This window comes from Podarcis liolepis (genome assembly GCF_965112155.1).
Source record: "Podarcis liolepis genome assembly, chromosome: 1".
NCBI classification, from domain to species: Eukaryota; Metazoa; Chordata; class Lepidosauria; order Squamata; family Lacertidae; genus Podarcis; species Podarcis liolepis.
Window position 1 is genome coordinate 81,943,283 of NC_139554.1, and position 25,620 is coordinate 81,968,902.

A 25,620-nucleotide genomic window follows, 5' to 3' on the forward strand; every position below is an offset into this window, starting at 1 on the left:
TCCCTTTTTATTGTTTTATTTATTTTTGTTTACATAACCCTTAATCAACATGGATTTATCACTGCCCTCCCCCGACACCCTGCCCCAAATCTCCATCACTTGGTGGAAATTTTTATATGAAACAAGGCTTTTAAGCAATCAAAGACTTGTCTATTCAACCATCCCTTCCTTTAACACTAAAAAATAGGGGTGTGCCACAATGCAACACAGCTCTGTTGCCACCCAGTGGCTACTACTTCAGGTAGTTCTGCTAAGTATCGCAAATTCTGCTCCCTCTCTGGTAGGAATTTACAATGCTAGTGCAGTTTGCCTCTAGTTCTTCACTATCATCCTGGAAAGCTGCTCCAGGGATTTAGCAGTTCTCCCCCACCCTACAAAGACTCCACCATATTGCCATTGTTCAGAAACTATTTGAAGTAAATGGACCATTTCTAACATGCTAAGCTCACCCACCATTGAAAAACCCCTGAGCTTCCTGTTGACATCACTTCTATTGGTGTTCATATAAATGCCGAAGAGAGAATTCATACATATCAGATTAGGAAATAGGCTTATGTTAGCTCTTTTTTTGGTGGTGGTGGGGTGCAGGATGCACACCATCTCTCACACTGACAGGAAGGGGATCCAATGCTTACACAGCCAAGGTGAGTTTACAGATTGGACAAAACTACAAACTGCTTCCAGAGTGGGTCAGTATCAAATTAGTTACTGTAAACTATCCCATATTACAGAGGAAAGGAGATTATATAGCTTCAGCTCCCAGCACCATGCTTCCTTCCCATGGGAAAAAGCTTATAAGAAGAAAATATAAATAGTTTATTGCAAGTATTATAATAATTGATTGAAGCAAAACTGCATGCGTATGGTGGGAGACACATTAAGGGGAAGCAGCAGGAACAGTTTATGTCAAGGCAAATGGTTTCAGTTCATAAATCTAGACCAGAAGTTATTCACCCCAGAGTGCAAGGAGCTGACCTGGTTAAACACAAGACAATGTTTCTTTGACAAAATTATACAGAGACACACATACACACACACACACACACCAACAGAGGGGAAAAAAGATCAACAGAGCTGTCTAGGAAAGGTAAGTAATAAGCTGATGGGCAACTCAAGCTGAGAAAGAACTTCAAGTAGCTTGGCAACTACCTACCTACAGCAAAAGTTAACAGCCCCTACAACACTGAAAAAGAGCCTATGATGTGTTCTTGCTGGTACAGCAGTGAAATTCCTTATACTGCAGAAAAGAGGACAGCCCCTTCAGCAGTATACAGAAGCAGCTCTCAACTGCAAATACCTTTCTGGTGTTAACCCTAATCACAGGATACGTAGCTTCATGTCAAGCCTGTAAAACACACAGCCTAAAGCCACATGCAGCACCCCAGCTACACACTGCAGCCTAGCAGGTTGTTGACAAACCTCCAACCAGTCTGCAGAAACGGAAGGAACACAAGTTGGTAAATAAAACCCTGGCAGACAGCAATAGTTTGCATCATTTTAGTGCCCCATGGAAATACCCGGTTGATGCTTAGCTTCCAACTCAATAAAGGAGCTCCATTTACACATCTCTCCAGATAAATTAAAACTGTGGTTGGGAATGATGCTAGCTAGTGCTATCCAGAGTAATTTGGAACTACATGAGGTAGAACTACAGTATAGACTGAAAAACCTATTTCTATAACCACTGATTTAAAAGAGGGCGGCAACATTACCAAACAAAAAAAATCAATCAGGATCATGCCTAAGATAATTCCTCATTCTCGGTTCCTGTGAATATGAATACACTAGGCCAATAAAATAGAAAAGTAGGTTCGCTGGAATACTTTGTCACCACAAGCTGTCGGGTAACAGTCAAAAGCTCATGCAAATTATATCCAAGTAAATTTTTGAGGTGTCAGTTGCTTTTCTAAGCTCTCCACAAAATGCTAGACTATTGCACTCCTTAGTGATACCCCAGTCACCAACTATGACAGAAACAAGAGGATATGCACCTATGTGAAAATGCTGGATATATGGCCAAGGAGGTCTGGAGCCGCCACCACTCAATGTCAGTGTTGCATCTAAATAGGTTTTTAAAGACTGGGTCCAAGCGTCTTTGGACAGTCAATCTATTCAGCAGTCTATATATAACACATCCTCAAAAACAGGCTTTTTCTTAATGGCATTATCTTACCAAAACTAGAGAAATGCAAAACTAATAATACAACCTAAGTGAGCAAAGCATTAGGAAAGCTGGGGGAGAGATTAATGGCAGGACAAAGCTTTGAAGTGGGTATTACTTCTTCACAAAGAAATCCTCCTCCTCCAAACAACACATGCTGAAATCTCCCTGTTCACTAGAAAGGGCACAAAGACCTATTCTGCTACACTAGCACTTCCTTCAAGCAGGGAGATGGACAATTCCTTAACATGGTTTGCTGAAGAGGCTGCTTCCATTTTATACCCCTTAAGAAGAATTGGTTTTGAAAGAAAATCCTCCCTAGACAGCAGCTAGGAGATCTTTTTTTAAAAAATAAAATAAATAAGGAATTTGTTATCACAACTTAAAAACAAGACACGTTCAAAGTGCAAATTTTCTTTTACCAGTCTAGCACCCATTCTTGTTGCCTCTCCTACACAGGGCTTTTGCAGCCAGAGCAACTGTAGAAAAGGATGGCACCCCTTATGAAAAAGTGAGCACCCGAGTGCCGGAATCCCCTTCTCTCTCCTTACTGAGGCAGAAGGAAGGATGAGAGAAAGGGGGAATATATGCTGTTTTACAGCTCATCCTGCTGAAGGGTCCTAAAGTGCCAAGCTATATTCCCAAGCCCTAGGAGAAGTAGGAGCCTGCAAAGGGTCAGAATTTAATAATGCATAGAAAAGGATGACGTGACTGGGAGGTGCAAAGTAGGGTTTTGAAAATGAGATAGTGATCCAGAATACAAACACCTTCAATCTTGCAACATTGGTCAAGAAGCAGGAAGTTTGCTTACTGTGGAAGGGCAGGGAGAGGGATAGGCTCTGGCTGCTTCCCTTCACTGCATTACAAGAATTCCTTGCTTTGTCAGTCTCTGTGTAAAGGCAACATTCCTCTCCAAGAAGGGAACTGCGAAAGAATGTGTAGTGATCCACTCTGGGAGGGAGGAGAGGTGGGGCAGAGGGGGAGCAGGCCCTTTAGTTATTTGACTAGTAATTTAAATGTTTTAGTTTCTCTATACTGAATAAGCTTTTCCCATTTATTTATTTTTTTAAATACAAGTTCAAGTTGTCCCAACACCCATGTGCTCCTTTTCCCTACTAAGGTCCTGTAGAATCAGAATCTTCAATTAGAACTTCAGTGGTCGCTCCAAGGATCTCGGTGTTCATGACCAGCCCTTCCGTACTCTCGCCACTAGCAGTGCCAACAAAGATCTTCCCGTCGGCCATCAGATTGACCCGATCACCCCCACTGCAATATGCCTTGGGCATCCCGTCAGGGTTCAGCAGTAGACATTCTCCAGGAGTGGTGTTTCCAAGGGGATCGGGAAGAAGGGGGAGGCCCTGGCCATCAGTGGGCGGGACAACCGACTCTGGATTGGTACCCAGGATCTCAGTGCTGGTGATGAGGGCGCCTGCATTGGCTGCCAGGGCTTCAGCAATAAGCACCTCTGGGTGACTCTTAGCCTTATGTGCTACAACACTGTCTTTTTTCTCAAACTTCTTTCCACAGATATTGCATGAAAACTGGTAAAATGTATCTGCATCATGCTTTTTCATGTGCCAGTTCAATGAGGCCTTCTGTCGGCAGGTGAATCCACAGATCTCACATCTAAAGAAAAAAGTGGGGTGGGAAAAGAAATACGAAATAAGGCTGCAAGAATAAAGTATTGTAATTTACAACACAAGGGAAACCTAGCCTCAGTCATTGGCCAAATGAGTTGCTCCGCCTTACTCCTGCCTTGCCCCAGAGGTCCTTAGTAGACCTGTTCCCTGTTAGGCAAGTAGCTGAAAGGTGTCACCAGTGTGAGGGCAGAGAAAGTCTGCCTGAAGAATTATGGCACAATACAGATCTTATTTCTGCTGCTGATACTACAGGAATGTGATTCTTTATACAAATATTTTAGAGCACCTCTGGCCTATCAAGTTGGACAGAAGAATTTGAAATAAGTTAAGAAATAAGAGTGGAATACAGAAGGGTAGCCTAAGAAAGGCACCCAAAGATATAGCTGATCTAATCCCTCATGACGCAGGATAAAACATGACATTACTTACTGTAATGGCTTCTCGCCTGTGTGGATCATTCGGTGAACTGCCAGATTGTGAGAACTCTTGAAAGCACGGGCACAGTATTCACAAATATAATCCCTTTGATCTGTAAAGCAGCACACAGTATTCAATAATCAAGTCTTGTTCCTAATCAGATTCCTATTTGTACATCTGGAAAATACCTTACTGCTCCAATCATAATACTCATGTTTTAAAATGTTTTCCTTGTAAGAGTGCGGGGGACTGTTTAAAAGTAGCAGGGATATATTTCTCAGCTGAAAATACATTTGTATATCACTACCAAGCCATTCCTAGATGTTACTTTCATGCATTCCTACTTTTTCTTTTCCAAAAAGACTCCAATGAAGAGGGAAGGTATGGAAAACCTCCACACTAGACTTGCAAGGTACACAGGGAGGAATTCAGTGTCACACTCTTCTAGTTGCTCCATCAGTGCAAGCATTTCTGTTTGCCCAATGGACCAATCCCCGCCCCGCCCCCATGCTGTTCTGGGAGCTCTTCTGAACCTAGTGTATTTAAGGGAGGAGTGGGAGGTGAAGCCCCACTGAACTAGTGGGAACCTTTGTGCTGGCTACTGTGCTGGATTAGTTGAATCCAGGCCAGACTATTTTTTTTCCTGGGCCAATCACAGGTAAATAGTATTTCTCTTTGAAGACTATTAAAGTTACACATTACCCAAGGTGCCTGTACGCCACAACTTCCATACAAATATATACAAGTGAATAAATGTGCATACTTGCACAAAGCCCTTTCGTAACTTCACCCATAACAGACACTGTCCTTGGAAGAAATAGTCTGGGTTAGATCAAAACACATGCAAGAACAAACAAGAGCCATAGGGAAGTAGCTAGAAATAGGAGGTAGGGCCAGATTTCTCTATAAGGACATAAAACAGCTTGATAGATACAATGTAAAATACTTAATTTGCATTTGAGTAACAGTTGCTTGTCATTTCTTTTTTATATATAAATAACTAGTATTTCACTTCTTTACCCGTCTTCCTCACATCAGTTGGGGAACCTCCAGACCATGCTAAATCAGGCCCAATGAGGCCAGCCAATGTGGCCATCACAGCTCTTTGTGGCCAGCCATGGTCATCTATCATTCACCTGGCAAAGTTGGCAAATTTAAACAATGCAGAATACAAGCCCCACTGCCAAGGGAAAACAGGAAACATGCAGCTTAGATTGTTCTCTCGATTGTTCCTTTGCAGCAGGGCTTCCATTTGCCACTGTTCAAACTGACTGCTGAATGCAAGCACCACTGCTCTCTGGTGGGTTCAGATCCTTCTGATCTTTTCAAAAGTGGTTCCCCACTCCTGCCCTACAGATCAGGTTCAGTGTGAGGAGAATACAACAAGAGAACCCAACTAACTTTAGGAGGTTGGACCTAGTATTTTGCCTACTGCTTTCTTCTGTACTAGTCATCGTCAACATTTTGAGTATATATGTGTAGCAGATGGTCTACTTTCTTATCTGAATACTGACATTTCAGTTTACTTTTTGTGAATGTCAGAATATATGTATCCAGACAAAATTTCTTCAGGATTGTTCAGATCTAAACACTGACACACTTGAAAAGTTTCAGGCACCAAAAATTAAATGGAGAGGGGGAGAAGTGTGCTCATTGGAGAAAAGGTGGGCTATTAGTGTAATAATAAGTAAATAGTAAAAGCTTAATATTAACCTTTGCCAGAAGTGTGTTAAGAGTAATTGCAGCTCCTTTCATATGGAAAAAGATGTCAACATCCACTATATGGAAGAAACTGATGAACAAGCCACCAGGATTAGGTATACAGATTAACCTCCTCCCCTCCCTATCAAGTTCATATTTTTGGGTTGGTTTGATGCTGGTTTGTGATAAAAACTTTGTGATCTAGCATAACCTGCAGGTGATTATTTTCAAAGCTAGTTTAAGCTGTGACCAAAAACCTAATGGGCAATTTAAGGCCCAAATACACAAAGAGAACTCCTCCACCTTTGCACTGAACGTTTTATTTCTGCATTTTATTAAACACTGAAATTGCTACAATTTCTATTTGCTGTGCACGTCACACCTGGATTGAGGTTTCACACACCTAAAAAGAAAAACTATTCATTTTCCTCCAGCAGCAGCTGGTGGAGCCGTGTTGCTTACCTAGCTTCCCAATGCAGAGGTTGCCACCAGGAACTGAGAGGCGGCATGGAGTGGACAGTGTTGGGAGGAGCAGACTGGCTCTGTCACTGTGCCTGCACTGCACTGCTCTCCCCGCCCCCGCTCCCATTAGCGGCAACAACCTTCACATTGGGAATCCAAGTAAACAACACCACACCACCCTGCTGGCCGCTACTGCTTTCGTCCTATATTCTTTAGCAAAGTGTGGCAATTTTGTCTTATAGCCTATATTACCTGTATGGTGTTTGGCATGCCGCAAAAGTTGCTTCTGGAGCCGAAATAGTCTCCCACAAGACGGATGAGGACATACATATTTTTTTTTCAGCAGATGCTGATATTTGATGTGATGCTGAAAACAAGCAAAACTTAGAAGGTTTACAAATATTAAAAATAGTAACAGAAGAAAGGTTCACTGGTAAAGTCAAGCCCAGCATTTGTGACACTTTAGTACATGAATATAAAGGGCAATAATGCAACATTTATTTTCTTTATTAAGTTTACATCCTGCCTTTCCTCCTAAAGGATTTTCTAGCAACTCATGGTAGTATGAGGGCTAAGGAAAACAGCACAGATTACACAGGCCTTGGAAATATTTATAACTAAAAATAAATAGATGCAAACATATAGTAATAAATTATTCTCACCTGCAAATAGCGAGGATGTGCAAGAACTGTGCCACATCCTTCCATCTCACAACGTACATATTGTATTGGGGGCTTTTTCCTAAGGAAAAAACAGGAGATAAGATGGGGACAGAATGACATGGAGTACTATTACAAATGTAGACAATATACTTTTCTAATGAACACAGAGAGGTGGACTGCAAGGGGTGAGCAGTAAAAGAAGCCACATTAGTCTTTTGACATGGAAAATTCTTTGAAAATCCTCAATAAAAATGTTATTTTAAAAAAATGATTTTTCTAGAGTAATTGTGGTTTCTGAAATCCTTTGCAGAAAAACATCTGCACTGTTGTGTTCAACACAACTTCTGCACCCCCTTCCTTTAGGGCGTGACTCTTAGAGGGACAAATTTATCACTGAAGTAGTCAGCCATCCCCAGAAGCAACTCTTTGGATCACAATGTATTTGGAAGTTAGAAATGTATACAAGCTGCGTCATTATCCTCTTAACAGGATGGTTTGCAGTTGGGACTACGAAGCTTCGTTTAGGTTTTCTTGCTTTTGTTTAACCATGAATATTATAAATGGTTCCATTAGAGTTACATAATAAACATTTCAAAACAACTCACTTTACAAAGTATGCAAGAACTGAGCAGGCAAATGAAATACAGTATAGAAAAAGCAGCACAGAATGGACCTGAATCAAGGATAAAAATTTAATCACTCCTGTAAACATACTGTATCAAATGGGATGAGGTTATTCAAAAAGAGACCAGGGTAAGCAAGCCTTTAAATAAGCCCACAGAAGGTACTAGTTTGTTCCCATGCAGACTGTAGAGAAGGGAAACCTGCTATGATACATAGAAGAGTCTTTCATTTTTTATATGCAAAACTAAATGCATGGGGAGGATCTGCCTCAGCAGAACTTTAGATAACCAATATCCAGTTAGCCAAGTTTATATTGTATCACTATATTAAGATAGAAAAAGTAAAAGAAGCTCACCTCCTTTTGGGAAGTCGTGGACTCTTGTCATCTTTTCTCCTCCTTCCTCTTCTAGAACAAGACCACAAGGACAAAAGCGAAAACAAAAAGAAAAAGAAAGCACATTTACTGATGTACATGCAAAGGGAACTATTCTTCAGATGGCAAGTTGATTAATGACAAAAATCTACCACTAAAATAAAGCAAGTACAGAACAGAACAAGTAGCTTATTCACAATAAAATGTAACTTATTTACATATATTTCTGTTATCCGGCTGGCACAGAACTCATTCTAACACAACCAACCCCCAAGCAAGCAGATGTAAGGTAAAGGTAAAGGTAAAGGACCCCTGGACAGTTAAGTACAGTCAAAGGCGACTGAGGTGGGGCACTCATCTTGCTTTTCAGGCCAAGGGAGCCGGTGTTCACCCACAGCTTTCTGGGGTCATGTGGCCAGCATAACTAAACCGCTACTGGTGCACGGAGGGCTGTGATGAGTGCCAGAGCACAAACGCCTTTTACCTTCCTACAGCAGCAGTACCTATTTATCTATTTGCAGTGCTATGCTTTCAAACTGCTAGGTTTGCAGAAGCTGGGACAGAGCAACGGGAGCTCACCCCACAATGCAGATTCGAACTGCCAACCTTCCAATGGGCAGGCCCAAGAGGCTCAGTGGTTTAGACCACAGTGTCACCTGCGTCCCAATGTACAACTTTCAGAAGATATAAATTCTAGTATTGCAACATGTTTTTTCTAATAGGAACTTCTTTTCATTAAGGGATCTCTCCAGAGACCTAAAATTTTCACTTGGCTTCCTAATCAAACCAATTCCTTGAGGTCTTATCAACTCCTCCCTTCTAGTCTTGAGGTATATGTGTGCAGGCAAAGTAAAGTAAAATCTTTGCAACGGGGTTTTGTGAAAAGTACACTGCTGCCTTCTACTTCAAAAGCAGAGGGAAGAGATATAATCCCTCCCTCCTTCTCCTCTGTGAAGGGAAGAAGAGGTAGTCTCTCTCTCACAAGATTATTGTTAATTATTAAACTTATTATTTTTTATTTAACGTATTTTTCGCTCTATAGGACGCACTTTTTCCCCTTCAGAAATGAAGGGGAAATGTGTGTGCGTCCTATGGAGCGACGACGCCATAGCCCCGTGACCCTCTCCCGGCTGGAGAGGTGACGCGCGGCTATGGCAGGAACCTCTACAGCCCTGTGTCACCTCTCCAGCCGGGACAGCGCGCGCGGGGCTAAAGCAGCCCCCCCGCGACCCTCTCCCGGCTGGAGAGGTGACGCGTGGCTTTAGAGGCTCCTGCCATAGCTGCGCGTCACCTCTCCAGCTGGGAGAGCGCGCGCGGGGCTAAAGCAGCCCCCCCCCGCGACTCTCTCCTGGCTGGAGAGGTGACGCGCGGCTTTAGAGGCTCCCGCCATAGCCGCGCGTCACCTCTCCAGCCAGGAGAGTGCGCGCGGGGCTAAAGCAGCCCCCCCGCGACCCTCTCCCGGCTGGAGAGGTGACGCGCGGCTATGGCAGGAGCCTCTATAGCTGCGCGTCACCTCTGCAGCCGGGAGAGCGCGCGGGGGGGCTAAAGAAGCCATAGCCCCGCGACCCTCTCTCGGCTGGAGAGGTGACGCGCGGCTATGGCAGGAACCTCTCCGCTGCGCCTTTCCGCTGCTCCCTGACCTGCTCTTTGGGGCTTCCCCCCGCCAGCCCCAAAGAGCAGGTCGAAAGGAACCTGAAGCCTGGAGAGCGAGAGGGGTCAGTGCACACCAACCCCTCTCGCTCTCCAGGCTTCCAAGGTAGCCGCCTGAACGCACCTTAAACAGCACCTTGTTTTAGAGCGAGAAAACAAGAGGGGGAAAGTTCTCCCCCTCTCTGTGCAGCGCCTCCTGCCGCTTCACTGAAGGGGCGCTGGGCAGAGAGGGGGAGAATTTTTTTCCCTTGTTCTCCCCCCTCTAAAACAAAGTGCGTCCTATTGTCCGGTGCGTCCTATTGTGCGAAAAATACGGTACTTACAAAAACTCAGTGACTTATAACAATAAATATAGATAGGCTTTTACAGAAAATGCAAGCAATATCCTTGCCACTGTTGCTGTTTCTTTGAACACTCCCGTGGGAAGGGTGATAAATCCCTGATCATTACCTCTACAAAGGTTCTCGAAGAGAAGAGTGAGGTGTCTTTCCCTTCCCACTAAGCCCTAGCATGCAGTCCTTAATTTGGCCAAGAGCATCTATTTAGGAGGGAAACAATTAGCCAACTCCAGGACCATCATTTGCCCCTACCCTCAGTACCACCAATACAGCATGGATGTTAGAAGAGCACAATGCTTTCATACACCTTAAAATTCTGAAATTTAATTTGTGTACACAACACAACTGCAGGATCTAGTACTCCTTCCCCTCAAAAAGAGAAATGCTGCAAGTTTCTACATCTTATCTAGTAAACAAAGACCCAAAACCATGAGCGCCGGTAATCTATAAATGATCAGATGCCACAGGTTCTTCAAAAACAAATGAATCTAATGTGCTTGTACAATGAAACACTCTCCATCCTAAATCTGTTCTGGATTTCCTCCTCAACCCTCCAGAGAATATTTGGGATGAGGGTGCAGGAAGAAGAAGGAGAGAGAAGTGAAGTTCCATTGAGTGAATGAAAGTTGTTCTGCTTATGCAATGACTTTGTTAGATTCAACTCAATAACTTATTTGTGCTCAGTGTAATGCCATGCAAAGTCAGCAGATAACTTCGATGTTGGTAGACTAGCAGAAAGTAATGAACCAGACATTCTTCTTGGCTTTAAAAATCTACACAACCACTCAACTGTAGACTTCATAGCATGGGTGATATAGAAATAAATATTCCAGATCCAGTACAAAGCACATACGTGGCCTTTAATTTTGATCACATTACATGGCTTGTACACAAAGCCACAGAATTTTACTCACTTCCTAGGTGGTTCCTCATCTTCTCGGAACTCACTTTCTTCTTTGACTTCCACCTCCACTTTAATCTCTTTCTGTTTCTCTTTTTCTTCTTTTCCCTTCCCTGTTTTTTTCTTCTGCTTTGGAGCTTCCCTGCAGAAACAAACATCACATATTCTCTACTTCAGGAAACCTTTCATCTGCAGTTTGGCAACAACCTGAATCTTTTAGACAATTCTTCAACATGGATTTTGAGGCACTTCCAAGTTTTCATGTTTGCTATCCCTGTAATTAGTAAACATGCCTTGGTCTCTGCCAATTTTTAAAGAGTCCAGTTGCTCACAAAAGTGGAAACTTAATATTTAAGTGTGTGTTTCTAACTATGGGTCTGAACTGGCAGCTATTCCATTAGCCCATCAGATTAACGACATAAAATTCCTTTTTGCTTGGAAAATGGAACACACCTGTCTAAATGTGGTTTATAGGTTTCATCTCTGGGATCATCTTTGAAAGGAACCTCTTCTTCACTGATAAGCATTTCTTCTTCATCACTGTTGATGCAGTGAAGAGGAGAAAAGAAAGTGAAAGGATGAACAGAATTTTTATATCAACATATTCCTGAACACAGAAGAGAACAGTATAAACTTCATACACTTTTTCTGGGCCTTACAATATTATGCACAGAGTACACACTAGACAAAAGGCACTTTTTCTGGAACATGCAAAAGAGACAGCAAGCTATCTGTTCACTTGCTAGGAGCCTGCATCAGCAATAGTTCAAATAATCCAATAACAGGAATCATATTGCAGGGTAGTGGGAATGCAAGCAGAACTAACATTATCTAAATCATTCTCTCTCTTTGTAACAATCTCTTTATATATATATTCTATTTTCCTATCAATTTCAATGGTTAAAAACTTAGCCCTCATCAGTTCTAAAACTGGCTGAGCATTTATTTATATGGTAGACAGTCAATCTCCCCAGTGCTTCAAACCTCCAACCCCGGCTACTGGCAATATTTCTATCGGGTAACATATTAGGGCCACAGATTAGCTTTCCCTAACTTTAGGTCATCATCTAAGCAAGTCAGCCTCTGAATTAATTCAAGACACCAGACATCTGTTATATTTGTATAATCCAAGCATCTTTGAGCGATATTTTAGCCTGACAGCACCCTGTTTGAATCAGTTTCTTATGCACAAACCAATATTCTAAGTACACTAATTATGGAAGAACACGGCAATCAAAACTTACCTGATTCCAGCTGGAGATGAATGCTCTTCTGTGACCTCTAAAAGTTAGAAACAAAAGCATATTTTTATCTTAATAAGTATGGGCAGTAATCATCAGCATCTGAGAACTTATATGTACAGTGGTACCTCAGGTTAAGTACTTAATTCGTTTCAGAGGTCCGTTCTTAACTTGAAACTGTTCTTAACCTGAAGCACCACTTTAGCTAATGGGGCCTCCTGCTGCCGCCAGAGCCAGATTTCTGTTCTTATCCTGAAGCAAAGTTCTTAACTTGAAGCACTATTTCTGGGTTAGTGGAGTCTGTAACCTGAAGCGTATGTAACCTGAGGTACCACTGTATATATCACTGTAGTGCTGCATCAAAATGATGCAACATGTCAAATATCCGTATCATGGTTACGTATGGAGATACTGTTTCCAATTTTGCACAAAAAGGACAGTACATAATATGTAAGAAAATTACAACCGAAGCCACGCAGGCATCAATAGTAATGAAATGTGTTGTGTGAAATGCTAATAGCTTGCATTTTAACAATTAAGCTATATTTGCACCTGGTCTGTGTTGCACGTGACTACATGGGCAAAAACTATTTTTAGTAACTGTCAACTTTAAGGCACAATACTAATTTGTGGCTTTCAAATCCTATAAATTTTATGTTTTACAATAAGGTTGGGGAACTTCAAATGCAGTCTTCCAAGCCTCTCCATCTGGTGCTTAGGACTCTCTTCACATCATACCCTAGGCCACACTCCTTACTGGTCCTGCTTTGCATTTTTCAAGGACTGAAAGAAGCACATACCGAATTCTAACTGGTCTGTGTTTGGTTCTGATTTGCAGATGAGCTGCAAAGACCCAGTCTTGGATCTAGAGCTCCGTGAATTATCTGTATCACACTGACGAACAGCAGCTGCTGCCCTGTTGCTACGCCAGCCCCGACTGGGCCTGGCTATACCGACTGGGGTTCCAGCAGCAAGAATATTTGAGACTTCTTCCTCTTCTGTCTCTTCTTTGGGATCTGTGATATAAATATCAGATGGTGATTATTATTTATTAGTTGCTTTACTCATGGAAATGATGCAAAGGGACCTACAGACACAACAGAAATAATATAACCAATTACAATAAACAAGAGAAGCTGCACAACATTTATGTAAACTTTGTTTATAAATACTGCTTTTGCTGTGATACTACCCACCCTGTGAAATGGTCTCCCTTCAATATTGAGTAGTGCAACAAAAGTAAATATGAACCTGTTCACCTGGGCCTTTGATATGTTAGACCAGTTTTACTTTCTATTAGATATAGATATTATTTTTATACTCTAAAGGTGGTCAATGTGCTTGATTTTTAACGGACTGACCTACGTTGTACACTACTTTGGCAACTTCTAGTTTCAAAGAGGAATATAAACTGTAATAAGTAAATAGGCAATGCTCTTTATAATAGGCTGCTCTGTGCAATCACTTTTACACAACACAAATAACCTCTTCTTATACATTCTTTCTTTCAATGATTGCTTTTGATACTGTTCATTGCACCTATTCCGGATCAAATGCATTTCTTAAAAATAGTTGACCAAAAATGGACACATTTTTCCAAGATAACTATCAACACTTGTCTGAAGCTACCAATAACTCTATACACTGTCTAAAAATGTTTGCTCTAACAATCCCAATACTTCTTACCTTCCACAACCTAACCTATGAATCTGTGTGAACAATTAGAGAATAAATCAATAAATGCTGACATGCAGGACACTTGCTGTGCGATTATCTAATGTAAGGCAATTTAAATCTGACTATAGGAAAGCTCCAGCGCGGTAAGGAGAAAGACACCTGCACACAAAGCTCTCCAATAGGAAACAATTTTTCCTACCCTGCAATATTTTGCTCTCTGGGTAAACTCTTAATTTTTTACATTTAAAGAAAGAGAAAAATAAGATTGGGCTTTTAAGAAGAAACAAGACTGCTAATTCAGTGGACAGGGATTTCTCACTGGTACAAACAGCAGGAAATGAGTCTTTACAAAGGACCCAAAACCTTCTGAAAGAAAAAACTACTACAGAGTAGTTGAGTCTTTGACAGAGGGTCCTCAGCAAGTTGAAATAGAGTTTATATGTCTATGTCTAATGACATTTATTTGGCAGAAACAGCTCCTTCAAGGTCCAAGAAAAGGCTGATCAACCCCTCTCACCCCTCATAATCTTAGCTAGCAGAAAAGAGAAAATAGGACTTGCAACTCATATTAGAAGACACAGGATGCGGTTACCATACCCTGCTTCAGACATGCCAGTTTCAAATAATTAAATAATGTACTATTTGATTATTAATGAAATGTAGCTATCCTGGAAGTAGGTCTCCCACATTTTAATTAATTATATTAACAGGAAACCCAAGAGGAAATATATACTAAAGATATCTAAATAGAGACGTTTTCTTTAAACATGTCAGCTACAGATAGAAAGACAGTAAAACTGTTGGATGGCAAAAAATAAAAAGGGTTTTGAAGTAATTAAAGGTGTAAAGCAGGCAAATGAATGATCGGTATCAGTTTTAACTGAAGGTGCATCAGACATAGCCACACCTGATCCACCATCCATTGACAAGATATATGACCAACGTATATACGTACATATGACCAATAAAAGAAGCGATCACATTAAAATTTAAGTTATAATTGCAAAAAAAGTGACAAGACAGCACATCCAGATGGGACTCTTCTAGCCTGTGAATTTGACAGTACTGTAGTTTAGGACAGACTGAAGTAGTGTAGACAATGTGAAATCAACTCATGGAATTCATTTACATGAGATGTTTTGATAACCATTAGAATTAAGATCATTTTTAAAAAGGTTTAGTCAAGTTCAGAAAAGAATCTATCAACCAACTGTTATTACCCATAATAGCTAAAAATAAAACAATGGACCGAAGCAATACATCTCCGTGATTCTACAGTTGGTAACAAACAAATTCTACTATTCATGTGAACCTCTCAAGGATATCCAGATGTTTACAAGTTGGGAATGGACTGCCAGGCTAAATACAATTGAGGAGAGTAATTGTATTATATGTGAGACATTCAAATCTTACCTTTCACCACAGTTTTATCCAGGCATCTGAAACGAAATGAAATACATGGTGAATTTCTGCTGAAACCACTAACACAACAGCATGAAAAGTAAGATTTATTATAAGCATTATATCTGCTTCAACAAAATATATGTTCCTTCTCAGGAAGTTTCATCATTAAGGATGATTGTAGGGGTTAAAGCATTGCACTAGGAACTAGGAAATACATGTTCAAAATTCCACTCAAACACTATCTTTTAGTCTAGCCAACTTCATAGGACTGTTGTGAGGAGACGGTTGGGAGAGAAAGCATCACATACATTGCTTTGAGCTCCTTAGAGAGGAGATAACCTTTTGTAACCAAGGAAAAGGTACATAGCTGTGCTCACAAGTGCTAATACTATATGTTTAGGAAAAATTCCAGGAAATTATTATTTTTTGCCACAAATGTTGAGAAATGTCCTAAATGTCAGTCTTGGTTTTCCAGTTCTCTCACACAACCACTTCATTCAAGTGCTAAGCTATTTGATTTATTTTATTACAGTTCTTCATTATTTTCAGGGCCAAGTCCTCAGAAAGCAACATATACTTTCTCCCAATACTTTTCCCCACCAAAAAAAGAGGGAGGGGGAAACTGGACAATGCTCATAAAAGTACTGAGCGTAAGCCAGATTTCTTCAGCAAGGACCACACAACGCCACCCCACTTCAGGGCCCCCACCCCTGGAAGCATTTATTACCACTAACTAGCCACTTCTCCTATGAACTTAAGCTGACCCTGTATAGAAACTGGCCCTACAACAGTCAGGGGTGTGTGTCTTAATCCCCAATTAGTAATGTAACCGTCCCTAATTAACATGAACACGCACAGATGATGTGTGCTTCCCAGTGCAGACTAGCACTGCCTGAAATAATTCTGGGGATATTTACCTAGAAGAAAGCCGACTTGAACTCTGTGGGGCTGACTTCAGAGTAAACATGCTCAGGATTACACAGCGCATGAAGCATTCTCGCATGGGGTCGTTGCCATAACGCAAAGAGGCGCTCAAAGTGAGGCAACGCGGCCAAGTTCCTGAATGTACGTTTTCTCAATGCCATTAGCGGCAAAGTGGGGATGCGACAGGGAAGAGCGCGGGGGGGGGGGGGGAGAGAGAGAAGCAACCCCTTTCTCTTTCACCAGCGAGCAGCGCCAATACTCACGCGGCGCGCGGACTCTCCTTCCTGCCGGCAGCGCCAGGCGGAGCGGCGGTTGGTTGCGGCTCAGCCTCGGAACCGGGCACCGACGGCGTCTCGGGCCCCTGGTTCTGCCGGGCGCCAGGGCTACTGCGGCGCCGGCGGGGATATTCGGCCTTCCTTCGGCGTGAGGCGGCAGCGGCGGCGGCGGCGGCGGCGGCGGCAGCGGCGGCGGCCGCCCGTCCCCGGTCTCGGCCTCCTCGGAGCACCCGACTGCCGCCGGACTCCTCCCCCTGTCCAGCAGCGGCTGCGGGAGTGGGCGGGGGACGCCGGCGGCCGCTGGGAGGCGGAGCGCTCGCCTCTTCGCTCTCTCGTGGCTCCTGCTGCGGCTCTTCCTCCTGGGTCTCCGCCTGCTCGGGCGCCCCCGGCATCAGAGCAGCTGGCGGCGGCGGCGGCTCAAAGGGCGGCCCAAGCGGCGGCGGCGGCAGCGGCTGCCCCTCCTGCTCGTGACAGCAGCGCCAAGCGCTCCCCCCGCCTCTGTACAGAGGGCCCCCGCCCTCCCGCGCCGAGCGAGGCCAATCAAGAGCGAGTTCGGAGTTCAGGCCGGACGCAAGGTCTCCCCCCTCGCTCTGCGCCAGCCAGTCAGAAGGGAAGGTGCCGGACACACCCCACCCACCGCTCTTCCGACTCCACCAATCGGCGTCGCCAAGGCCGGCTGGCTCAGGACGCTCCAATCAACGGGCGAGCTTCGTCGGGGGCGCGCGCGCGCTGTCGGAATCCTGACCGTGGCGCGCGCGTCGTAGAGCGGAGCCGTTTAACAGTTATCTCTCGCGCGCCAAATGTCCTTCGTTACCCTGAGGAAGGGGCATCGTTGCGGAGGCTTCGCGTGCGCTCTCTCTCTCTCGTGCTGCCGCTCTCTCAGTGCCGCGCAGTGACGCTGTTCCCGCGAAGCCCTCAGTCCTGCCGTTGTCGCCCCCTCCCCCCCCCGTCCGCTCCGCAGTTTGGGCCGGTCTGGTATCCCACGGCCTCTTGTTTTGACGAACGAAACGAAAAGAGGTTCGGTACCTTCCGAAAACCTGTTTCCCTGAGCTTCACGCCGTCCGCGTTTCTCGGAGCTTCACGTTCGGGAAGGATTTAAAAGGGAAAAAAAAACATTGTAGCTTCTCCTTTAAGAAAAAAAAAGCACCGTCGTGTGGCGGGTGAAAGTCGGTGACAAAATGGCGTCCAATGAGGAGAGGCGGGACTTGCGGAGGACGCGCGCATTTCCGCTCTCGAGGCTAGAACTGCGCAGCTGCCGGCCGAGCCGGCATTATGGGAATTGTAGTTTATAGTATATACATAGTTACGCGTACAAGCCGAGGAAGAATGAGTCCCATTGGCCACAGCAGGATTTACTCCTAGTAGACATGCATAGAGCTGGGCTGTATGTCTGAAATCCCACATTCTCTTACCTAGGGAGCAGGACCCAGTACATTTAATGGAACCTATTTCTAAATAAGGTTGCACTGGAAAGCATTATAAGGCCAGAATGCATGCTTCTCTTGGGATAATTCATTGACCACTCCCAAACGACCAACATGCATATCTGCACCTTGAAGAAGTGCATTCCTCTGTCAAACAGCTCTTCCTGATGTTTAGTTGGAATCTGCTTTCTTGTAACTTATTGTAACATTGAATTTACAAAACACTTTGTAACTTTTAATTGTAAACCAAATTAAACTCTTAGTCTGAATACCTATTTCAGAGTTTTCTGCCTGCCTCCTTCATTTTCATATTTTGTAACAGACTTAACACACATCCAATCCAGAGTTCAGTTCAGTAACAAAAGTAAGCAGAGCCCCCTCAGTTGAGCAAAAAGAACAATAATTTTATTGCAAAGCATTATGATGCTGTTAGGACTAAACTCTGACCTAGAGGCTGTCATTGTGAAAGAACACAGTCTCATGCTTGAGTTGTATACATGATGGTGCAACTGTTCCCAAGATATATTTAAAAAACCTTTGTATCACTTTCCATATATGCATGCAATTTTAAAATAATCTCTTGCTACACATTGTGTATGTGTGAGAGTGTACTGTTAAGGAACCAGCCAAGTGGCATTAAAATTGGGTTAGAGAGGAGAGAAGAAGCTGAGACTAGTTTAAAGCCAGGTTAGAAAACTCTACAGGCTATGGCCTTCAGGTATACATCTTGAGCTGCTTTAACTTCTGTATGGTACGAAAGACAAGACAGCACACCAATCATGGTTAGATATTATATAAAATGTTACATATTAACAATTATAAGATACTTTTTGCTAAATGTAATCATATTTTCAAATGTTACAGAGGAGAAGTCATGGCAGTCTGTAACAGCAACAAAGTTATTAGGGTGGAATTAAACATTGCACTGAGGCGATCCTTTTGTCAGCACACGCATTTCTGCTTCTCAGATCTCCCTCCACCAGCCTCCCAAGTTGTTCTGGGATTTCACCTGACTCCCCAGGGCTGAGTTGGAGGGGTGCAGGAAAAGGAGGGGGGGGGTGAAACCCTCTTGTGCTAGCACAACTATTTGATTGAATTCGGCCCTAAGTCTTTAAGGTACAACCTGAATTGTTTTTTAAATGTTGGCAGAATTGAAGGATTATACTTGTGTTGAGTAATATGCAGTGCTTTTTCTGGGGGGGGGGGGACGCAGGAGGATGCATACCCCTAAACGTTCTGTGAATCTTTGTACTTGTGTCCATTTACTGTATTTATTTTCCCAGATTTGAACTATAAAATGGTGATTTTCTTGAGTACAAATGAGAGTATCCCTAAACATTTTTAAGGGCGAAAAAGCACTGGTAATATGTATATTTACAGACAACAATTCTATTCAGAAAAATACTTGGTTTGAACAGATACTTCCAGGCCTATATGTAAATTAGCATACAATTCCATCGGGAAAGGTTCTCGAGGTGTCCCTAATTTCCAGGATTTCCAGGGACATCCCTGCTTTAGAGAAGCCACCCTGGTTTTTTATTAGATCCCAGAATGTCTCGCTTTTCCTTAGGATGTCTCTGTTTTCATTGGAGCAATATTGGAGGCTATGAAATTATCCAACCCTTGAACTGTCTGAAAGCAATCCTGTATAAGGAAGAGGTTTTTTGATATTTAATGTTTTATTATGTTTTTATATTTGTTGGAAGCTGTCCAGAGTGGCTGGGGCAACCCAGTAAGATGTGTGGGGTATAAATAGTAAAATTATCATTATGGAATGGGACGTCCCTATTTTCATTGGAGAAATGTTGGAGGGTATGTCAGGATTTATACAGGAGCATTCCCCTCTCCCCCACATGTTTTTTTCCTCTCCTGTGGTGTGTCTCTGACACCTAGTGATCAGTTCAAGTAATGCAGGTTGTTTTGTCCACTCAGCGCCTAAAAGCTGAAAGATACTGTACTGGTATGCTTACATACCAAGGGTGTTTCCAGATGGGAGTTCATTGTAGAATCAGTTCTGCTTATGCATGACCTTTTTTTCTCCCCCAGCATCCACTTTATGCCACCATCATAACACCAGATCTTCCTTTTTCTTTTTCTTTTTCCATTTATTCTGGGTTTCCCCTCATCACTGAAAAGCCAATAAGTAAAAATAACCAATTGTGCACCTGCAGTCGCTGCTGTTAGCACATTACCTTCAGTGGGCTGTTTGTCACATGTGTGGTGACATTTCATTGGGAGCCAGTGTGGTGTAGTGGTTAAGAGCAGTAGTCTCGTAATCTGGTGAACCGGGTTCGCATCTCTGCTCCTCCACATACAGCTGCTGGGTGACCTTGGGCAGGTCACACTTCTCTGAAGTCTCTCAGCCTCACTCACCTCACAGAGTGTTTGTTGTGGGGGAGGAAGGGAAAGAATGTTAGCCGCTTTGAGACTCCTTAGAGTAGTGATAAAGCGGGATATCAAACCCAAACTCCTCCTCCTCCTCCTTCTACTACTACTACTACTTTCAGTCCCACACACATTTTATACTTTTATGAACTTACAGAGGCTTGCGGAGGCATTTCTGCCAATCTATTCTCTGGCCAACCAGGTCTCTGCAGCACTCAGCTAGTCCTAATCAAAAGGTGAAGCTATGGCAAAGAGATTCCTTACATGTGTCTCTGGGCAGAAAAAACACACACATGTGAAATTTGAGTATTAGGATTGCCAGTGTTTCAGCCCCTGTTGTGAAGGAAAGTCCTGCTGTTATGAGAGCTGCTCCAGCTTCTGTATAGGACAAGGTAGAAGAAGAGCAGACCTCCTTGCCTGCTGAGCATGCTTGGAAATGTTTCCTTGAAGGCCACACCTCCAAACAGCTCAAAGTACATTTTTGTATGTATGAGGAGGGTATGGTTGTTATTTTGAGCATTTTGTTTTTGAATTAATATTTATCAAGAGAGAGAGATTGTGGACACAATGTGTCCTTCGCTAATAAATACCGTTTTGGCCCAAATATAAGCTGCACCTGAATATAAGTCACACCTTTAAAATTCGGGGGGGGGGGAGAGAAAAAGACAATACCCGAATATAAGCTGCTCCCTTAAAATTCTGCAGGCACTCCCACCTGAAACTGGCAAGCGTAGAAGAAAATCCTACAGGTACTGGAGAGGACCCCCAAGTGGGTTAAACACCCATTTGTAGCACTGTAAATGCAAATAAAAAAATCAATACTGCACTGTAAAATATGGGGAAAGCAATGAATGACATTAGAATTAATTGCACAACAGTCTCAAGCTTGCAAATCAGCAATAAAACATTTTTTTGTTCCATTTTACCACTTCAGCAGTGATATTGTAAAAGCCATTTTTTGTAAGATAGCAAATTTAAGCCTCATTTTAACTTTTCATGGTCGGAATTTGGAAAGAAAAGTACAACTTATATTCGGGCTAGTACAGTATTTATTCTTCCTTAAGTGTACAGGCAACACACCATTTACAAGTGCTCTGTTCACGTGCAACCAGGGGCGGAGGAAGGGGGGTGCAAGGGGTGCAGTTCGCCTCGGGTGTCACCACTGAGGGGGGTGACAAAATGCTGAGCAGCACTCACTGCGGGGCCTGCAGCGCACCCAAGCCATGCGTCTCTCCTGGGAGAGACATGGTGGCTTGTGGAGGGGCCACTAGGGGCGCATCGGAAGATGGCTGACAATAACATCTCTCCGACCCACAGGAGGTAATTAGGAGGTTGTGATGGGAGTAAATAGCCTTCCTACCCCCCCAAGATTGGGGGGGCTGCCCTTGCCTGCTGTGCCCTATACCACCCCCGAATTTGTGGGGATGGGGGCACTAGGCAGAATGCCCTCCTGTGGATCTCGGTGCTCCTGGACGCTGTCTCTGATCCGCGCCGCTAGCTGCAAAAACTTCAAAAGGAACAATTAGGAAGAAGCAAATGCACATATTTCAAGGAAGGAGGGGGAGTAAAGACTGCTAACTGAAGAGTTCTCTGATAAACAAGACGAGTCGGAGGAACAAGAATCAATCATGAGAAGATATGCCAAGACTCGGTATGGCAAAGGGACTGGATGGGGGAGGGGAAAAAACTTTCCTTTCTTTCTTCTATGTGATTAAACAAGAATCCCCCCCCACAAGTCAGAAATGCCGTTTTAATGACTTAAGCTGTGGATTTATGACTGTGTGGAGATAAATTTTCTAACCAAAGCATGTTTTAAGAAGAGCGTAGAAGGTTTAAGAGCTCTGGAATGACGCAGTTAAAAATACCGTCGCCATATTGGCAAGCTCTGTCGGAGGACTTGAGTCTGGGAGGAGGAAAAGAGCTGTTATTATATTGTGGGTGAGACTCCTCAGTGGGACTTAAGAACGACAGATCCTGAGATTAATGATGGAAAGAGCGATGTTATTTATGAAAGTGATGATATATGGAAACCATCTCGATTTGAGGATTGGACGAAAGGAAAAATCCACACAGGATATAATTAGTGTTTTTCTGCTTAAGGAGATTATCAGATCTTATAGAAAAAAGAAAGAAAAAATATGAACAAGATGAGATGTGGAAACAGCAAGATAAGACTGGATAGAATTATGAACTTTATTTGGACTGATTTGGATATGAACGCAGTAGCAAGAAGATGATCGGAATCCCCCTTCGGATCTTGAAATATGGTCCCCTCAACAAAAATTTAAAATTCGGCTTTGTAATTCGGAATTTATGTGATGTGATTTGATTTGATTGGTCAGTTAATAAAAATTATTTAATAAAAAAAAGAGAGACATGGTGGCTTGTGAGCGCGCAGGCTCTGCGCTGCCCAAACAGTCTGCCTGCTGCCTCCCCCCCCCCCAGCTGTAGGGTGGCTGAGTGGGAAGAGGAAGGCAGACTCTGCAGGCCCCGCGGTGCACCCCCCCTGCATGCAACTGTGAACATGCATGGTGTGGGATCCCAGAAGCTGATCCCAGAAATGGGGAGCACCCTGGAGATGTCCTCTTTGCCCTGGGGAGGGTCCCCTCGTGAGCCAGGAGGACTCTCTAGGGTGCTCCCAATATACACAATTTCAGTTATATGCATGGAGGTGCAGAACATAACCCCCCACATTGGGAGTTGCCTGTATTTCTTTTTGTGAATGGTAAAGAGGACTGGTAGGAGAAATGGTGGGTGACTTCTCCGTGTTGTAGCTTTCAACACTTGTGTATTATTAAAACTGTAGGATTGTTTTCTCCCTTCTGATGTCATAAATGTGTGTGTGATTTGAGTTTTGAGAAAAGCATGAAGGTTTTGTTTCCTATAGGTTGAAAACTGGTCTGTTTCTAGCATCCAGCCAGTTTTCCTGCTTTGATTACCTGTTTTTAATATACTTTTAAACATTTGTTTTCATATTTATACTGCTAAGCACTTCTTTAAAAAAAACAACTTGTCTATTTGACACATTTGTACTGTTAGAATTTATGTTCTTATTTGTTCTCATTTGAGCAAGCCTCGTTTATTTAAAAGAAGCCTTCTTGCCTTTCCTAGTTTTCTCGACTCTTTCCACAAGTATGCTAGCCTCTACTTCAGGCATGTCCTTAAAAAAAGCTCAACCACCTTGGTTGGCCCACACGCATGTTCACTTCATCAAATCTGGCCCTCTTTGAAAAAAGTTTGGGCACCCCTGCTCTACTTGGACTTAACATTTTCAAATCTGTGGTATACATTCTAGCTGAGTTTCAGCTGTTGTGGTTTTCAATAAGCACTCTGAAGAGATTTGACTCCCTAGACTCACCCTTTTCGATTTCCTTGCAACTAATCCCTGCAGTTTTGCAATGTTTCCTCTTTTGAAATTAAATGTGGCCTTGTTGGATTCTCTGGCCAGCTTGCACTTATATACATGCTAAATTTGATAGCCCATCTATACAGTTCCTTGACCATTCCAAAGCATAGTCATTTATTGTATTTGTTGGCAATTAGTGTACCAGAGGACAGTCCCCCGCCCCCACGTTAGATTTGGTGCCAGGGCCTCCAAACACTAGCCCCATAGATCAGATTGATGCCTTCCGTACTTTTTGGACGCCAAGTCCCAATAGCCCCAGCCAGCATGGTTGGTGGTTGTAGATGATGGCAGCTCCAGCCCAACAACATCTGGAAGGCAGCATGTTGGGGAAGACTGCCATAATGCTTAGCAAATGTAAAGGTACCCCTACCCGTACGGGCCAGTCGTGTCCGACTCTAGGGTTGTGCACCCACCTCACTTAAGAGGCCGGGGGCCAGCGCTGTCCGGAGACACTTCCGGGTCATGTGGCCAGCGTGACGAAGCTGCTCTGGCGAGCCGGCACCAGCGCAGCACACGGAAACGGCGTTTGCCTTCCCGCTATAAAGCGGTCCCTATTTATCTACTTGCACTTGAGGGTGCTTTCGAACATGCTTGGGCACATGTAAATGTGCTTCCAGTTCAGCAGTGTTTCCACTGGATCTCATTTTGTCCCTTACTGTCCCTTTCACCCACTCACTGCCTGCACAAACAAACGCTGCCATGCATCTGTGGTGGCAGCTGTGCCACAAGAGATCGAAAGATCCATCAATTCCATTCCTCTCTATTTCTAATTTTTCCAACCATAAATTTAGTTTTTCACATTTCTGCAGTAATGCAGTAAAAATCAGCATTTTATTGCGAATCTCTCCTAGTAAACACATTTTTGCATGCAGTTTTGACTAACGAACACCAAATAGTTGCAAGCATTTTCTCTTAACACAATGCATTTTTGTATGCTCTTTTAATTAATATATGCATTTGTATGCACAGATTCCCCTTTATAATGTGTATTTTTAAAGCGCTGCTGGGTAAGTCTGGATTTTGAAGGAGAGGAGAACTCTTTCTCATTTAGTTTTGGAAAGTGCAAATTAGATGAAACTGGCCTGAAGTACAAACTGAATCGAATTTCCTTCTCCATCCCTTGGATGTGCCACTGTGTGTCATGTGAACAGCACAATGCAGGAGCACGTTCAATCCCTACTGGAATGCATGGCCTATACTGGCTGCCTTTCTGCCACCTTGCTTGGTCAGAAGTCTTTCCCTCTGGCACTGTCTGTGATGCTTTGGGAGAAGGCAACTAGTTAGCACAGCCAACTAGCACAGACAAGCAGCAGGCCAGCGTTAAAACCAGTGGAGTGCCAGCTTAGAAGGATGGGAAGGTGGGGTTCCTCTGGAGGAGTGGGCAGGGGATACTGTTAAACAAACACACACACACACACAGCATTCATTCATTCATTCATTCATTCATTCATTCATTCATTGTAAAGCATTTCTAAACGGCTTACTACTGTATTGGCCCAAATATAAGCCACACCTGCAAATAAGCCGCACCTCTAAAATTCAAGAGAGGGGGCATGAAAAGAAGACAATACCCAAATATAAGCCGCTCCCTTAAAATTGGGTTACAGGCTGAAAATTGCTACAATTCCACAGGCACTCACACCCATAAATGGCAAATGAACAGTCTCAAGCTTGCAAATCAGCAAGAAAACATTTTTTTGTTCCGTTTTACCATATGTCTGTTTCAGCAGAGATATCATAAAAGCCAATTTTGTAAGGTCATGAATTTAAGCTGCACTTCAATTTTCATGGTCGGAATCTGGAAAAAAGTGTATCGTCTATTCAGGCCAATATACAAGATTACATAAAAACAATAAAACAATATCATAAAAACAGAAAAACAGCGCCCACTGCCTTGGGATGGCCATTTCATTCTCCCTAAAGGTGCAGCCGGGGACACGGGTGGTGCTGTGGTC

At 43.3% G+C, this 25,620-nt stretch overlaps 1 protein-coding gene across 2 annotated transcripts; it reads right to left on the reverse strand.

The window, feature by feature from the left end:
* Nucleotides 1-4: 4 nt before the first annotated feature.
* Nucleotides 5-18,144, reverse strand: ZFP91 (ZFP91 zinc finger protein, atypical E3 ubiquitin ligase). Of its 2 annotated transcripts, none has more exons than XM_083498900.1 (11): nt 16,439-18,144; nt 15,261-15,286; nt 12,971-13,186; nt 12,174-12,210; nt 11,383-11,469; nt 10,943-11,071; nt 8,023-8,070; nt 7,044-7,122; nt 6,634-6,748; nt 4,231-4,330; nt 5-3,787 (listed from the first exon to the last, which is right to left on the reverse strand). In XM_083498900.1, exons 1-11 carry the CDS (start codon nt 16,840-16,842, stop codon nt 3,277-3,279), a joined length of 1,752 nt encoding a protein of 583 aa, XP_083355026.1. In that variant the 5' UTR covers nt 16,843-18,144; the 3' UTR covers nt 5-3,276. The 2 variants fall into 2 exon arrangements, with proteins under 2 accessions (XP_083355026.1, XP_083355025.1); XM_083498899.1 differs by having other exon boundaries at nt 8,023-8,073.
* Between the last annotated feature and the right edge of the window lie 7,476 nt (nt 18,145-25,620).

What these genes read in the sequence shown, in the direction of transcription:
- ZFP91 (XM_083498899.1), bottom strand. Translation starts at nt 16,842, where the DNA reads ATGCCGGGGGCGCCCGAGCAGGCGGAGACCCAGGAGGAAGAGCCGCAG. An exon ending in CACAGACCAGTTAGAATTCG is followed by an intron (nt 12,211 to 12,970) that starts GTATGTGCTTCT and finishes TCTAACTTTTAG; the next exon opens with AGGTCACAGAAGAGCATTCA. An exon ending in TATAAACCACATTTAGACAG is followed by an intron (nt 11,072 to 11,382) that starts GTGTGTTCCATT and finishes TTGTTTCTGCAG; the next exon opens with GGAAGCTCCAAAGCAGAAGA.